The sequence below is a fragment of the Globicephala melas genome, chromosome 3 (assembly GCF_963455315.2).
Source record: "Globicephala melas chromosome 3, mGloMel1.2, whole genome shotgun sequence".
Taxonomy (NCBI): Eukaryota; Metazoa; Chordata; class Mammalia; order Artiodactyla; family Delphinidae; genus Globicephala; species Globicephala melas.
The window spans coordinates 27,466,471-27,483,195 of record NC_083316.1 but is presented as its reverse complement, the minus strand read 5'-3'; the positions used below and the strand labels follow the sequence as shown (position 1 = coordinate 27,483,195).

Here is a 16,725-nt window from a genome sequence, read left to right as displayed (position 1 = left end):
CTTTTCACTTCTATTTTCATGGAATACCTCTTTCCATCCCCTCACTTTCAATCTGTGTCTTTAGATCTGAAGTGAGTCTCTTATAGGCATACAGGTTTTGTATTTGTATCCCTTCAGCCACTCTATGTCTTTTAATTGGAGCATTTAGTTCATTTATATTTAAAGTAATTATTGATACATATGTACTTATTGCCATTTTTAATTGTTTTTGTAGTTCTTTTTTGTTCATTTCTTTTCTTCACTTCTTTTGATTTGTTGACTATCTTTAGTGTTATATTTGGATTTCTTTCTCTTTTTTGTGTATCTATGATAGATTTTTGGTTTGTGGTTACCATGAGGTTTATATATAGCCATATATATATAATTATTTTAAGTTGCTGATCTCTAAGTTCAAATGCATTTTAACAACCCTGCATTTTTACTCCCCTCTCCCATGTTTACTGTTTTTGACGTATTTTATGTTTTTGTTTTGTATATCCCTTAACTACTTATGTGGATATAGATGATTTTACTACTTTTGCCTTTTAATCTTTCTACTAGCTTTATACATGGTTGATTTATTACCTTTATTGCATATTTGTCTTTACCACTTAAATTTTCCTTTTATAATTTTCATGTTTCTAACTGTGCCATTTTCTTTTTCACTTAGAGAAGTTCCTTTTAGTATTTCTTGTAAAGCTGGCTGGTGGTGCTGAATTTTTTAGCTTTTGCTTGTCTGTAAAGCTTTTGATCTCTCTATCAAATCTAAATGAAAGCTTTGCCAGGTAGAGTATTCTTTCCCCTTTCATCACTTGAAATATATCATGCCCTTCTGGCCTGCAGAGTTTCTGCTGAAGAGTCAACTGATCATATGGGAGTTTTTTTCTACTCGTTGCTTTTCCCTTGCTGATATTTTTATTTTTATTTTTATTGGGGTATATTGTATTAGTTTCAGGTGTACAGCAAACTGAATCTGTTATACATATACATATATCCATTCTTTCTTAGATTCTTTTCCCATATAGGCCATTACAGAGTATTGAGTAGAGTCCCCTGTGCTATACAGTAGGTCCTTATTAGTTATCTATTTTACATGTAGTAGTGTGTATGTGTCAATCCCAATCTTCCTATTTATCCCTCCCCCCGACATACCCCCCAGTATTTATTCCTCCCCCTGACATACCCCCAGTAACCATAAGTTTATTTTCTACATGTGTAACTCTATTTCTGTTTTTTTTTTAAGATTTCTTTATTCTTTATTTTATTTTTGGCTGCATCAGATCTTAGTTGCAGCCCACGGGATCTTCATTGAGGCATGCGGGATTTTTGTTGTGCTGCACAGGCTTCTATCTAGTTGCGGTGTGCAGGTTTTCTCTCTCTAGTTGTGGCACGCAGGCTCCAGGGCATGTGGGCTCTATAGTTTGTGGCACACAGGCTCTCTAGTTGAGGCACGCAAGCTGAGTAGTTGTGGCGCATGGGCTTAGTTGCCCCATGGCATGTGGGATCTTAGTTCCCTGACCAGGGATCAAACCCGTGTCCCGTGCATTGTAAGGTGTATTCTTTACCACTGGACCACCAGGGAAGTCCCAAACTCTATTACTGTTTTGTAGATAAGTTCATTTGTAGCCTTTTTTAGATTCCACATATGAGTGATATCATGTGATCTTTGTTGACTCAGTATGACAATCTCTGGGTCCATTCATGTTGCTGCAAATGGCATTATTTTTTTCTTTTTTATGGCTGGGTAATATTCCTCTGTATATATGTACCACATCTTCTTTATCCATTCGTCTGTTGATGGACATTTAGGTTGCTTCTATGTCCTGGCTATTGTAAATAGTGCTGCAGTGAACATTGTGGTGCATCTATCTTTTCTCCAGATAGATGCCCAGTAGTGGGATTGCTGGGTCATATGGTAGTTCTATATTTAGTTTTTTAAGGAACCTCCATACTGTTCTCCATAGTGGCTGTACCAGTTTACATTCCCACCAACAATATAGGAGGGTTCCCTTTTTTCTCCACACTCTCTCCAGCATCCCTTGCTGATTTTAATTTTCTCCCTTTATCTTTAATTTTTGCCATTTTAATTACATTGTGTCTTGGTATGATCATCTTCGGGTTCCTGTTTTGGGTTCTGTGCTTCCTGGTCCTGGTTGTCTATTTCCTATCCCAGGTTAGGGCAGTTTTTAGCTATTATATCATCAAATATGTCCTCTTCCCATTTCTCGCTCTGTTCTCCATCTGGGAGCTGTATAATGTGAATGTTAGTACATTTGATGTTATATCACAGAGGTTTCTGAATTGTCCTCATTTTTTAAATTCTTTTTTTCTGTTCAACTTCAATTGCTTCCACTACTCTGCTTTCCAGTTCACTGATCCATTCCTCTGTATCATCTAATCTACTATTTAGTCCTTTTAGTGTATTTTTTATTTCAGTTTTTCTGTTCTTTAGCTCTGTTTCTTTCTCTTTGTTAATCTTCTTACTGTATTCACCCATTTTTCTCCCAAGTTCTTTGAGTATCTTTACAATCATTACCTTGCACTCTTTATTGGATAGGTTGCCTATCTTCAGTTCAGTTAGTTCTTCTGGGGTTTTATCTTATTCTTTCATTTGAGATATATTCCTCTGTTGCCTCATTTTCCCTAATTTGCTGGTTTTATTTCGATGTATTTGGTAGGTTGATTATGTTTTCTCACCCTGGAGAAGTGGCCTTTTGTAGGAGACATCCTGTGTGTCCCAGCAGCATACTCCCCTCTGATCACCAGAGCTATATGCTATAGGGGTGCCCCCTACCTGGGCTGCATGGGTCCTTCTTTTTGTGATGAGCTGACTACTGTGGGTAGTCTGGTAGGTGTGGCTGGCTTCCTATTAGGTTGGTGTGAGGCTCTGCCTTGTGTGGAGACTGCTAGCTGGTGGGGCAGGGCATGAGATAGCTGGCTGCAGAGTCCCGGGATTCCCCTGGGTAGTCCTGGCTGGCTTGTAGGCAGAGCTGGGTTCTGGAGTGGGTGACTGCAGAGCCGGTTCCTGACATGGCTGGCTGTGAGTTCCAGGGTGTCCCAAAGCTGGTGCTGGCCTGCTGGTGAGAGATACAAGGTGTCTCAGAGCTGGTGTCACCCCACTGGTAGGTGGGGCCAGATCCTGGGACTGCTAGCTGAGGGACTCAAGGTGTCTCAGAGCAGATGTTAGCCTGCTGATGGTCAAGCCCAGGGGGTACTGACATGGCAAGCTGCAGTAGTCCTGGGGCTTGTGTCTACCCACTGGTGGGTAAAACTTGGTCTTTAGACTTCTGGCTGCAGGGCCCTGAGGGTCCTGGAGCTGGTGTCTGCCCACTGGTGGGTGGAGCCAGGGTCTCTGGCTCCAGGGCCCGGGAGTCCTGAGGCTAGTCGGCTAGTCTCAGCACAAGCAGGGCTGGGCCCTCTGGTGGACAGGGCCAGGTCCCAAAGCAGCTCAGGGGGTTTTAAGGCAGCAGGGCTGCTGGTGAGTGGGGCTGTGTCTCCACCTAGCTAGTTGCTCAGCCTGAGGCATCGCAGTACTGGTGCTGACAGACTGGTGGGTGGAGCCTGGTCCTAGTGTTGGAGGGAGGATTCCAAAATGGTGCTTGCCAGCACCAGTGTCCCCGTGGTAGAACGAGCTTCCCACAACAGCTGTCACCAGTGTCTGTGTCCCGAGGGTGAGCTCTAGTTGCCTCTTGTCTCTGCAGGAGGCTCTCCAAGATCAGCAGGTGGGTCTGACCCAGGCTCCTTTCAAATTACTGCTTCTGCACTGGGTCCTGTGAGATTTTGTGTGTGCCCTTTAGGAGTGGAGTCTCTATTCCCCATAGCCCCTGGCTCTCCTGATTAAGCCCTACTGACCTTTACGCTAAATGTTCTGGGGGCTCATCTTCTCAGTGCAGGACCACTGGGCTTGGGAGCCTGATGTGGAGCTCAAGCCCCTCGCTCATGGAGAACCTCTGTAATTATTCTCCCATTTGTGGTTCACCCACCCAGGGGTATGGGTCCTGACTATACCACATCTCCATCCCTCCTACCTGTCTTGTTGTGGTTCCTTCTTTATATTTTTAGTCGTAGAAGAGCTTTTCTGCCAGTCTTCCAATCTTTCGCATCAATAGTTGCTCTGTAAATAGTTGTAATTTTGGTGTGCCTGTGGGCGGAGGTGAGCTTAGCATCTTCCTACTGAAAGATATTCTTCCAGATGAACAGAACTTTCATTTATTCAGCAAATATTACTGATCACAAGATATGTCTCAGGCAAGTACTAAAAACTGAGGACACAGAAATGAGTCTGACACATTCCCTGGACTCACAAAACCCAAAGTCTTACAGACACTGTATTTGCCAACAACATTGAAATTATTTTCCAACTTTTGTGGGCAAAATATCATCCCTTCAAGACAGCAGGGGAACAAGCTTATGACTGTCCCTTTACATTTCCAAGTATGATTTCTATTAAACAGGCATAGGCAAATTGGGATGTCCTCTCTAAGTTGCCCCCAATTATAAGCATTGTGTGCTTCAGCTGGGATCCCGTTGGCTGATGAACACAGCAGCCTTCATTGTTTCACAATAATAACGAGAACTGGTGCAATTAAGCCCTGCCTGCCGTGATGTTGGGCTCCCAGCCATTGTCTAAATGAGCTGCTAAACAGAGCTGGAACAGAGGCTCCCAATATAGGTCACTGGTATCCTCCACTCTTCCTTCCAGTTTCCCACTTTTAAACAGGAGGATTCCAGGACTCACATGTGCCCAGGGCTCTGAGGACCGTTGAAAAGCTGGGCTCATGATCCAGTGGTTGCCAAGATCAGGCAAGGACACCAGGCTTGGTTGAGCCTCTTTCAGTCAGGTAGACGTTGACCTGACAAGTGGGGGCCCTTGGTTGAACAAATGAAGCTGCTCTGGTCAGGGAAGACCTGTCCATGTGGGCCCCTCCTTCCCCATAAGCAGCACAAGAGATTCATTTTCTTGGTGCCAGTGCTTTAGAGGCACCGAGGCAGCATTCAGATTCCAGCACCACCATCTGTGTTCCAGCTATGAGACACTGGGCCAGTTATTAAGCCTCTGTGGAACTTCAGTATTAAAGGGAGAACAATAGGTATAAGTAAATTTATATGAAGATCAAATGAGATAGTATAAGCCAGGCACATTGCCTAGTGTGTGGTAAGTGCTTAAGAAATTGCTATCTGTGTCATTAAAACAACAGAAATTTAGTCTCACCGTTCTGGAGGCAAGAAGTTCAAAAACCACAGTTCTTGGTAGGGCCATGCTCTCTGTCTCTTAGCTTCTGGTAGTCACCGGCTTTCCTTGGCTTGTAGCTGCATAACTCCAATCTCTGCCCCCATCATCACATGGCCACCTTCCTCTGTGTGTCTGTGTCGTCACATGGCTTTCTCTTTACTGCATGTGTCTGTCTATCTCTTCTCTCTCTATAAGGACACAGTCATGTTGATTAAGTCATCTTAATTTACATCATAATTACATCTGCAAGGAAATATTTCCAAATAACATCACATTCACAGGTACCAATGGTTATGACTTCAACTTTGGGGGAACACTTCAACTTTGGAGGATCCAATTCAACCCAGAACAAAGTTAAAGACTTTGGGGTCCTCTAAGAGGCCTTTTTAGAATGGTAGACACCCTAGAGAGAGGTCACACTTCAGCCTTTAGCAGAAAAGGCTCAACGCCATTTACAGAACTGTTCATGATAGAACATAGTGCCATGTTTGAGCAAACGTTAACAATAATAATACAAGTTTGGAGATTGGGACAGAAGGGATCCATGTGGTCCAATGTGGCCAAAAGAAGCTTTGTGGAGAGAAGGAATGGAAGCTAAGCTTTCATACTTCCTCTGTCTTCTTTTCTTGTAGTAGCCCCAGAGCACTCACATACTCATGGCAGGGAGAATGTGGGGCAAAGGGCTACCCCAGATGCACCTTCTCCGTCTACCATCCATAAGGAATTTAGGAGAGGCTGGCTAAGAAATCAGAGCAGCCCTATGATGCCTAGGCTTCCATGCTGGGCCCTGCCTCAATGCCAGAAGCCTAGGGAGGAAGCCCTGCCTTGTTCTGAACAGCAGCCTACACGATGCACAGCCCAAGCCCCATGGAGAACACCTGCTCTGGTGGGCACGTGGGAGATGAAGAGCTCAGATTTCTATTCCACAGTAGGAACACTTGGCAGAAATATGAACTCTTTCTGAAATGTCAGATCGTGTATAGAAGTTTCCTGGGGGATTAGAGGGCACTGATTTTTATGAACTGTTTAGGAAGAGGCCTGAAGAAGAAAATAATCAGCAATGAAGAGGTTTGGGGTTCTAGGAGCATTATATGTTACCTACTCCCAAGTGCACTTAACACTTGCAAACCAAATGGAATTCTGACAGCTAACAGAAGACATTTCTTCATGAAAAAACCAGGCACAGTCAATGAAATGAGTTCTGAGAAGATAAAAAGCATTTTTTTGCCTTCATGACCTGAAGGTGAAAAATGCATAGAGAGGCAAAAATACTGTCACAGATTTGGGTAAAGAGAATACTACCTCAATTTCTACTTTTACTGACAGTTCTATTTACAAAGGACAGCAGCCTGTTTGGGGAAAAGCTTTTCTTTAGGACTGTTCAAATCTTTTCTGTAATGGAGAAAGCAAATCTTTTCTGTAATGGAGAAAGAAGATCAACCAGAGCTCTGAGAGGCACTGAAGCAAAGTTTGAAACAATTTCACTTTATAAAAGAAAAATGTGTTATTGGGGCCTTAGTGAATTCCTTCCAGACCAGGAGTACGTGGGCCAGTGCAGTCTGAGTACCACCCATAGAATATGCAAGGGTGGTCCCTGAGAAATCTAGTCCAATTCCCTGTTTCATATATGAGGAAAGGAGGGCCAAAATAATTCAGGAACTTACTTGCCCAGAGTTAGGGTAGAACAAGGATTAGCACCCAAGTAACTAATTGTATCCTTACCCTGGGAATTATTTGTGCATGTCTTATGCCTTCGTCTACACGGTACCTTTCTGGAGGGCAGTGACCACATTTTATATATCTATATCCTTTGCTCAGGAAGCATTGGCTGGTTGGCTGGCGGGGTGACTGCTTGGTGCTCCGGATGATATGACTGATAAAAGCATGAGCTAGAGTCAAAACTGCCCATGTTCAGATCTGACTGTGCCCCTCATCAGCTGGATAACATTGTGCAAGTGCTTAACTTCTGTAGGCTTTACGTCTCCTTTTGTAAAACGGAAAGAACAGTTGTATTTACCTGATTCGTTACCGCTGTGAAGATTCAATGAAGCGATGCAAGTAAAATATTGCATTCAACTATTGCATAACAATCCTGCATAACAAGGCACCTCGAAACTCAGTGCTTTAAAACTACAAGGGTGAATTTTCAGCTGATCTAGCTTGGCCGTGGTTGGCCTCGGCTGCAAGCTGTAGGTTGGGTCTAGGTCTGCTCCATGTGTCTCATCCTCCTTGGTCCAGTGGCTGCATGAGCCAGAGTCTTCTAACGGTGATGGCAGAAGCTCATCGGGGCAGCTTCATCCTCCCTCACATTCCAAGGCCCTGCAGGGATCACGTCCACTAACATCCCATTGTCCAAAGCAAGTCAGAGGGCTGAACCCAAAGTCCAGGTGTGGGGAAGTATTCACCACCGGGTGGCCATGGCAAGGGTGGGAATGTATAACATTGCTACACAGGAGTGAATGTCAGTGGATGTCAACCATTATGAATTGTTATGGAGCCTTTCTCAGTAGACACATAAAGTCTTCCATTAATAGAAGTCGCACTTATTCACTTACAAAAGGATAATCTTTGGTTTTTTTCCTATTTTTTTTCTCCTCCCACAGATTTACTTTGCACCAAAGACAAGTTATCAGCCAGTTTCTGCCAGACACTAAAAGCCATGAAGAAATGTTCTGTGCCCACCGTGAGGGCTCAGTGCTGCCTCTCGTGTTCCAAGACACACATCGCCCACACCCAAAGGCCAAGAAAGCGACAGCCACTCAAAAACCCCAGAGCACCCTAAGTCCAGAAGAAAGCCACCCTCCACCACAGACTGCAGCAGCCTGCTGACCGTGACGTGTTCTAGGCCCAGGGACCACTTCACTGCGGTTTTACTGTGTATTTCAGGTTCAACTTTGGCTCATAACTAAACAAAGCCCACTGTTTTTAGCCACAAAACGCCCCTCATAGGAGACATGGGACTGTAATACTCACCGCTCCCTGATAGGCAGGTGAGGTATCCAGGAGAATCGGTCCTTTCGTGAGATCAGCTCGTGGGAAAGGTGCCAAGGTGGGCAAGTCTGTGAAATGATGTCTTTCGTTCCTCCCTTAAAGATAAAAACAGAGAGACCAGATTTTTTCCCAGACTACCTCAAGAGTATCAGGAAACAGAGCCACGCTTATCCAGGGAACAAATAACCTTGTTAATTTACCTTGGTGAAATCATCCTTTTTTGTCTCCCTACTTGGGGCAGCTGCTGCTTAAAATGTCATGGGAGAGCTTTCAGGAACATTCTTGTAATTCATCCAGGCAGGGGACCGCTTTCTTCACCCCGTGTTCAACTGGGACAGGAAGAGAAAGTGCTGGCTTCATCCTCAGCTTGTCCCTAATCCCTATGGACTCTTCATCTGGGCTGTTTGGACTCCCATTCCTTCCTGGAGACACTAGAAGAAGAGGACATGGGCAGGAACTGTAGGCTTTAGTGAACCTAAGGGATTTAGGTTAGTTATACAGAAGACATTTCTGACTTAAGGATAATTTCTATGAAAATTCTTAAAAAGCAAATTAACAGAAATCAATTTCTTGCTAGTATAAGGAAGAGAAGAATATGGGCTTTTTGTTCTTCCCACTTCCCTGGCAAATACCCATTCCTTTGCAGAAGAGCAAATGAGTCTTCCTGTGTGGCTTTCCCTTCTCTAGCAGATTCCCTGCCTGAGTCTTCAGTTCAGGGTGAACGTCTTTTCACCACTAGGGGTTTACACACCCCAACTGCTACGGCCAGGTCCACAGCTGCAACCTGCCCCCACCCACCCTCAGGTTGGAAAATGGAGCTCTAGATTAAAATATTTCCGAGAACCAGGTAAATTGTATTAAGTATAGAAAAACTTAGTATAAACTTCTAGTCTCGAGAAAAAAAAAAATTTTCAAAAGTGAGGTAAATCCGATCTATTCTCTAGCACACCCAATAGTTACTTTTGAGGATCTGTTTCCTGGGGTGGGGGTGGAGGACAGGTGAGTCAGGTAGTCCAAAAAAGTGAAATGAAAGTTAGAATGCTTATTCTGGATGTTTCCATCACCCGTCAGGAGTCAAAGTAAGCTGTGGTCTCAGATTCAAGGTGAATTTCCTGGTTTGTAAGGGGAGGTATTTATATGAACTGAACGTGGAAAATGAGGGTTGTGGAGCCCCCAGGGGAAGAAGCCCTCAGAATCAGCTCTTGACAGAGGGGAAGGCAGGAGAGTGGGCTTCACGTAATGGGCAGCGTGTCTTCAGTCTCACGCACAGGTCCCGTTAACATTCACCATGGAGCACAGTATCCCATCTCTCCCTTGAATTATCTATCCGTTCAGCAGAATGGTGCTATTGAAAAATGGTGCTAATATCTAGTTGGTGGCAGAACACATATAAACATATAGATAGATGTACAAGTGGGCAAGTCCACATGCATCTTCTGTTAAATTTGTAATGGTGTTGCTGGCCAACGCCAGTTCTATTGCTTGGATACCAGAAGCTTAAATTTTTTATATTATGCGCTTTTTTTTTCAAGCCATTACTGTGTATTATTATGATAAATGCCTGTGGGAAATAAAACACTGGGGTTGGGATGAAATTTGAGATAGAGCAGAAACAGGAGGTGAGTAGAAATGTTTACCAAAACCAGAGAATTTATTTCTATATAATTATGTTCTTGTATTCTGTCTTTAAATCTAAACATTGCTGGCCAGTGACAGTCTCTGGTGAAATAAGTTTTAGCAAGAAGATGCTTACATTGTCAGTGATGTGAGTAGAAAAGAACCTGATTTTTCTAATGAGGCCGTTCTCAAAAACTGTCCCTGAAGTATAGTGTAGGCTTTCAGGGAGATTAATTTAGTAAGTTGGATGGATTTAACTTAACCTGGTACTCTGCTACCCTAGGATAATGCATGTCATCAGAGACCTGGATATGACCAGTCTTACAAAACTCAGGAACAAACTCCGATTCCTACTGACCTCAGCAAACTAAACTAGGCCAGATTTCCCAATATGCAAAATGTTATTTATGACCCATGTGGCAAAGATGGTAGAAATGTAGGAAGGGTCTGTCCGGGTGCTCCATTCTAGGCCTTTCTCTAGTTTCTCAAAGGCAGAATATTGGCCCCTAACCCTGCATCATGGACATTCACTTCCTATGTGGGGCTGTGTTGTAAGACAGTTGGGTAGCAGCTGTCCTGGACCCCAGAATCAAGACAGCACTTGCTACTAGAGTCATTTGACATGGTTGTTGCCTTGACAGTCACTCAGCTTTGGGTCATCAGGGTTTTGACAGGTCCCCGTGTTTGCAATAAGAGAGGGACCTCAGATTAACAGGGAGACTCTGAAGACAAGAACCTGAATGGTGTCTGACCATCCTTTTGGTGCTCACGGGGGCCAACATGAAGTAGCGTTGTTGGTTTATTTCTTCCATGGCCTCCTTTCTTCCCACCTTGAACAAGCAACTGAGATGTACAGCAAGAGACACTGGATACACATCTACCATGAATCAGAGAGGTCGCCACAGGGCCTGGTGCTTAAATACATGAGATTCTCAAACCCAATTTGGTTTACGTTGCCTCTCCCAGTGGTAGAGTTAGCTCTTCTCTGAAAAGGTGTGGGTTAATTTAATTCTTAAACATCAAAACATAATTCAACACACCACAAGAAAACAATATTTGAAGAGATTAATAGTGAATATTTTTGTAAAACAGGAAATCATTTTGTGGTACAAGCAATGGCCCCTTTGTAGGAACGACTTGTTTTAATATTCGGTTTTCTTAATCAAGAATGCACCTCCATCCAATCTCCTGACCCGTCTCTACTTGGTGGGGTCATCCCAGTGTGACGCTTTCAGATCGTTAGTGAATGTTTTTGATCACCTTTATCACATTTCTGGAACACACGTTGAGGGATTGATATTGTTTCAGATCATAATTTCCCAATGAGTTCGCTAAAATCCTCCAAACTCTGAAAGCTACACATTGCTGCCCCCGAGAGTACAGGTCTTAGCTCTTCTCCCTTCTGACTTTAGGATCAAGCCCTGGGACAATGAATCTATGCATAGCGATTCACTTTCAAGAGAGAGACCACATGACATGAACTGTCTGGTGCTAAAACTTAGCCAACGTATTTGATGCTACTCTTTTTCTGTTGTAGTGCTAGTTCAAATATTAGTAGTGGTAGTATTTTTAAGTTATGTCATTAAAAAAAACCTGGTTGGGGGAAGCACAATTCTACCTATCACTGTCCTCCAAAGTGGTTGTATGGGGTACACGGCCTCATCCATTGTCCTCTCTGCATCTCTGCTGCTTTGCCAGGCCCAGCCTCCTTAAGGGGTACCTTGGTGGGTACCTCAGTATTTAAAACCAGACTGTAACCATAGCCTGCCATTGTGTGGCATCAATAAATGGCCAAACTCACTGGTGTGTCCATGTGATTCATTTACCCCTACTGCGAGACTGCCACCACCCACCAGAGAAACCCTGGAATTCAGCAACCTGGGGAAGGATGCTGTCAATCCTTCCTCCCCCACTCCCTGCAGATTCCCTCCTACTCCACCCCTAAATCAGTATGTCACGAGATGAGGCATATCCCAGGTGAGGTAGAACTGAGGTCTCTTCTCATGAATGATTGTGCAATAACTGACACCATCCACCGTATGAGAATCTGAAGTGATGCCTGAAATCCTCCACAATCCCAGATCCAATGTATTCATAAGTGCAGCTCACAGCATAATCTGGTCCCTCAATCTATCCAAAGTGTAGCCATAATGCTTAAGAGAAAGTAATAACAATGATGAAGAGGAATTTGCTTTGGAAATCCAATCCCTTTTCAAAAGTGGTTCACAGCATGGTGCGTGTAACCAGCAATTGTAGAATTTGGACATATGGACATGGAATCCACTCACATGGAATGAGTAAAAGCATTGAGATGGGAAGAGTGAGGCATCCACAGGTGATCCTAGAATGTTTGCAGGCATGTACAGGGGTGGTAGGAATCTGGTTTGGGTCAAGAAATCACAAAGGGCCATGCACACGTCCCTGTTTGTACCTTGGAAACTCTTCTATGACCACTATAAGGTGACCCTTATCCTGCAAGGCTTAGCTCAAATGCTGTTCCCTGAGAAGCCTATACTAACCCTGCCAGAAAGACCGAGGCATCTCTCTGCTCTTTCTTCACTGTGTCCATTTTTATCTAGAAGAATTGTCCCTAACTGGGGACAGTTTTGTCCCCAGGAGACATTTGACAATGTCTGAGACATTTTTGGTTTTCACAACTTTGGGTTGGAGGGCACTCCTGGCATCTAATGAGTAGAGGCCAAGGGATGCTGGTAAACTTCCTACAGGACCACTCCTCCCCACAACAAAGAATTATGTGGCTCAAAGCGTCAATAGTTCTGAAGTGAAAAGCTCTGCACTAGAACAATTATTACCCTACAGTGAGTATCAGGATTGCTGGGTTGAGTAAAACTGAGCTTACCCTAACACTCAAACCTCACAAAGAACTGAGGAGGTGGGTCAGAAAACTTCCAAAGAAGAAAATATATATATCAGGGTTCAAAGCTCACTAATTTGATAAAATCACAGTGACAGAGAAGAGAGAGAGGATAGTGAGCATAGCTCCAAAAGAGTCTTGAATCAGCTGCTGGGGGCTCAGGTGTTCAATCCTAGAGTCAGAGGGAATAAACCAAAAGTGGGGAAAATGGAAAAGTGACCTATTCGGGGTTTGGAATAATCATCCTCCTCCAATTGAGGTTTCTAACCAAACAGAATAGACATAATCAGCCAGATCGAAACAACAGCCTTACTAATGGTGAAGCTGGCTTGGGGAGCATATTTTGGAGGCAAATGGAAAAGGGCTTTCCTAGCCTTCTCTACACCTACAGGTTTCAGGCTCAAGAGGGATGTGGGGGAGGGGACGGGGTGGGAGAGGGAAAGAAGAGAGAGGAGATAGAAATGGACCACTTAACCCATTAAACTCTGTTAATAGAAGTATCCATGGCCATTAAATGATCACTAATAGTAGCCCGCCCTCCTGCACTGGGAGGAGCCTGACAGGGTTATCAAAGATCTCAAAGGGATATCCCAACACTCTTCCACCATGGAAGTGGAGTCTTTTTGTTTCTATGTAAGAAAGGTAAGGTTAGCATGAATGGAAGATATGGGAGGGGGAGCATTATCTAAAAATGGCTCCTTTCCCATAAATTCTAAATGATGATGTGATTTTAAGATCATAATGAAAAGACTTGGAATAAGTAGTGTAACAGCAAGACACAGAATTTAATGAGAGAATGGCCCTATCTTCTGTGCTCACTCCCCTACCAAGCACTGCCCACTCCCTCACTGGACAGCACCCCGGCTCCTTCATTTCAGTGGTACAGCCTGACTCACCCCCAACTCGTTTCGTGGGATGTGGCCAGGGGTCCTCACTGATGGTTCCTGCAGACTCTGCAGTGATGGGATATGGTACCTGGGGCCAAGGTAATACCAAGAGATTCCTGAACAGGCAGCACAACCCAGCTGGCACTTGACATCAGGCAGCCACCGGCTGGGGGTTCTCCTGCCCAAACACCAGCTATGGCTGTGCCTCTGGCACCATCACTGCACAGTTTCCTCTTTGGTACCACAACAACTGGGAAACATCTCCACAGACAGCTGTGTCAGGACAGGAAGACAGTGAGGCAGGAAAGACATAAAGAGAACTAGTCCATGGTGTTGGCTGCACAGAGACAGCCTGAAGGAGCTAGAATGTGGAGCACCACAAGCGGGAGTGTTCGCAGGAGAAGCCCGGGCCACCACAGAAGCAAAGTGCCACTGTTGAGTGGCATGCAAAGGGAGGGATGGGGCTGCCATTGCAGCCGCTTACCCCACCCGCTGGCTCCTGCCTCCGCAGGCTACAGGAGAGGCTCTGGCCCAAGCAGGCTTGCATGCTCCGGCCACCACCTTGGCAGCCCAGGACCAGACACCAGTGGGTCGCCCACATGCAGATGCGGGGTTGAAATCACAGCTGAGCCCCAGGGGCTGTGTGACTTAGGAAGCAGAGCTGAAATCTCTCGCCATGGCTGTGCAAAGCACAGATTTACACCTCCACCTCCGGCTTTGTAAATTCAGTGCCTGCAGAACAGACAACGGATGCTCCCATGGCTGGGATGGGTCTGGCCTTAGCAGCTGTGGGCTTTGTGGATGCATACATGTGGGGACTGGGCCAGGCCAGAGTCTGAGCTGCCTCCACAGCTCCCACAGTGGGTCCAGCTATGCAGTCCTGTGACCTGACTTCAGTGGTTCTGTGCTGGTAGCCTTGTGAAAACAAAGACTGTGAGACATGAGGGCCAACTGCCGGCATACCCATGGTTGAGGTGGGGCTGAGGGCAATGCCAACAGCAGTGTACTTTGTGAATCCGCACAATGGGTGCAAGGTGACACAACAGAGCACACTAACAGGTAAACACCGCCAGCGAAGAAATACTCAGTGGCTCCTCACCCAGCAAGAATGCTCCAATCCCACCTACCTTGCACCAAAGATCAGAAATGCAGCTAAGATGGATCTGGGGACATCTACTCTAACAACTAGGGAGCAGACCCTGTCCCTGACAGGGCACTGACAACCACAGAGCAAAGAGGAGGCCCTGCTCAATATCCAGTGCAGGCTCTGGTCACCACAATGCCAGTGACACCTCCTATCAAGGGGATAACGACCAGCATACACTGAGGAAAGAGGCGGCAGGCATCCATACTAAAAACAGCCCTCGCACTGAAAAAATATTAAGCCTGCACAGGTTACAGAGGAACATTCCCACATAAAAATAGCCCTCCAAGACCACAGTAGATAATTGTTTCCCCTAAACTTATAGAGCAAGAGAAATATAAGTAAAATGAAGAAGCAGAACTACTCCCAATTAAAAGATGGAGAGAATTCCCCTGAAAGAACAATGAAACACACCTCTTCAGTCTAACAGACACCAAGTTCAAAAAGGAGACACTGAAAATACTGAAGGAATTAAGAAAGGCTATCAACAGAAATGTAGATGACTGTAAAAAGGAACTAGAAAGTATAAGGAGGAGCCAAGAAAAATTAGAGAATTCATTTGAAGAGATAAAAGTTGAACCAAAGGGTATGAATATCAGAATAATGCAGAAGAACAAATAAGTGATCTAGAAGATAGAATAATGGAAATCACCCAATTAGAACAGCAGACAGAAACCCAAATTTAAATAATGAAAGCAGTATAAGAGACCTGTGGTATAATGTAAAGCATGCCAATCTACACATAATAGGAATCCCAGAAGGAGAAGAAAGAGAAAGGATATTGAAAATGTATTTGAAGAAATTATGGCTGAAAACTTCCCAAATGTAAAGAAGGAAACAGATATCCAGATACAGGAAGCACAGAGGGTCCCAAACAAGATAAATCCAAACAGATCTACACCAATACATATTATGATAAAAATGGCAAAAGTTAAAGATAAAGAAAGAATTCTAAAGGCAGCAAGATAAAAACAAAGAATTAATTACAAGGCTATCCCCCATAAGGCTATCAGCTGATTTCTCTACAGAAATGTTGCAGACCAGAAGGGAGTGGCAAGACATATTCCAAGTCCTGAAGGGGAAAAATCTGCAACCTAGGATACTCTACCCAGCAAAATTATCATTTAGAATAGAAAGATAAAGAATTTCTCAGACAAAAACTAAAAGAACACAGCAATACTAAACTTATCCTAAAAGAAATATTGAAAGTTATTCTCTAAATAGAAAAGAAGTAGGGTAGAGGAAACAAGATGGTGGAGTAGAAGGACGTGCTCTCACTCTCTCTTGCAAGAATACCAGAATCAACTAGATGCTGAACAATCATCAACAGGAAGACACTGGAACTCACCAAAAAAGATACCCCACATCCAAAGACAAAGTAGAAGCCACAATGAGATGGTAGGAGGGGCACAATCACAGTAAAATCAAATCCCATAACTGCTGGGTGGGTGACTCACAGACTGGAGAACACTTATACCACAGAAGTCCACCCACTGGAGTGAAGGTTCTGAGCCCCACGTCAGGCTTCCCAACCTGGGGGTCTGGCAACGGGAGGAGGAATTCCTAGAGAATCAGACTTTGAAGTCTAGTGGGAATTGACTGCAGGACTTCGACAGGAATGGGGGAAACAGAGACTCCACTCTTGAAGGGCACACACAAAGTAGTGTATGCATCAGGACCCAGGAGAAGGCGCAGTGACCCTAGGGGAGACTGAACCAGACCTACCTGCTAGTGTTGGAGGGTCTCCTGCAGAGGCGGGGGGTGGCTGTAGCTCACCATGGGGACAAGGACACTGGCAGAAGTTCTGGGAAGTACTCCTTGGCGTGAGCCATCCCAGAGTCTGTCATTAGCCCCACCAAAGAGCCCAGGTAGGCTCCAGTGTTGGGTTGCCTCAGGCCAAACAACCAACAAGGAGGGAACACAACCCCACCCATCAACAGTCAAGTGGATTAAAGTTTTACTGAGCTCTTCCCACCAGAGCAACAGTCAGCTCTACCCA

General features: G+C 44.6%; 1 protein-coding gene across 1 annotated transcript in view; it reads left to right on the top strand.

The window, feature by feature from the left end:
• The window catches only part of ADAMTS12 (ADAM metallopeptidase with thrombospondin type 1 motif 12), a 388,903-nt gene extending 379,169 nt beyond the window's left edge, over positions 1 to 9,734 (top strand). The window contains exon 23 of the mRNA XM_060295700.1: positions 7,816 to 9,734. Within this exon, the coding sequence (XP_060151683.1) occupies positions 7,816 to 7,994 (179 nt within the window). The 3' untranslated portion in view covers positions 7,995 to 9,734. The remainder of the gene's footprint in view (positions 1 to 7,815) is intronic.
• Positions 9,735 to 16,725: the final 6,991 nt, after the last annotated feature.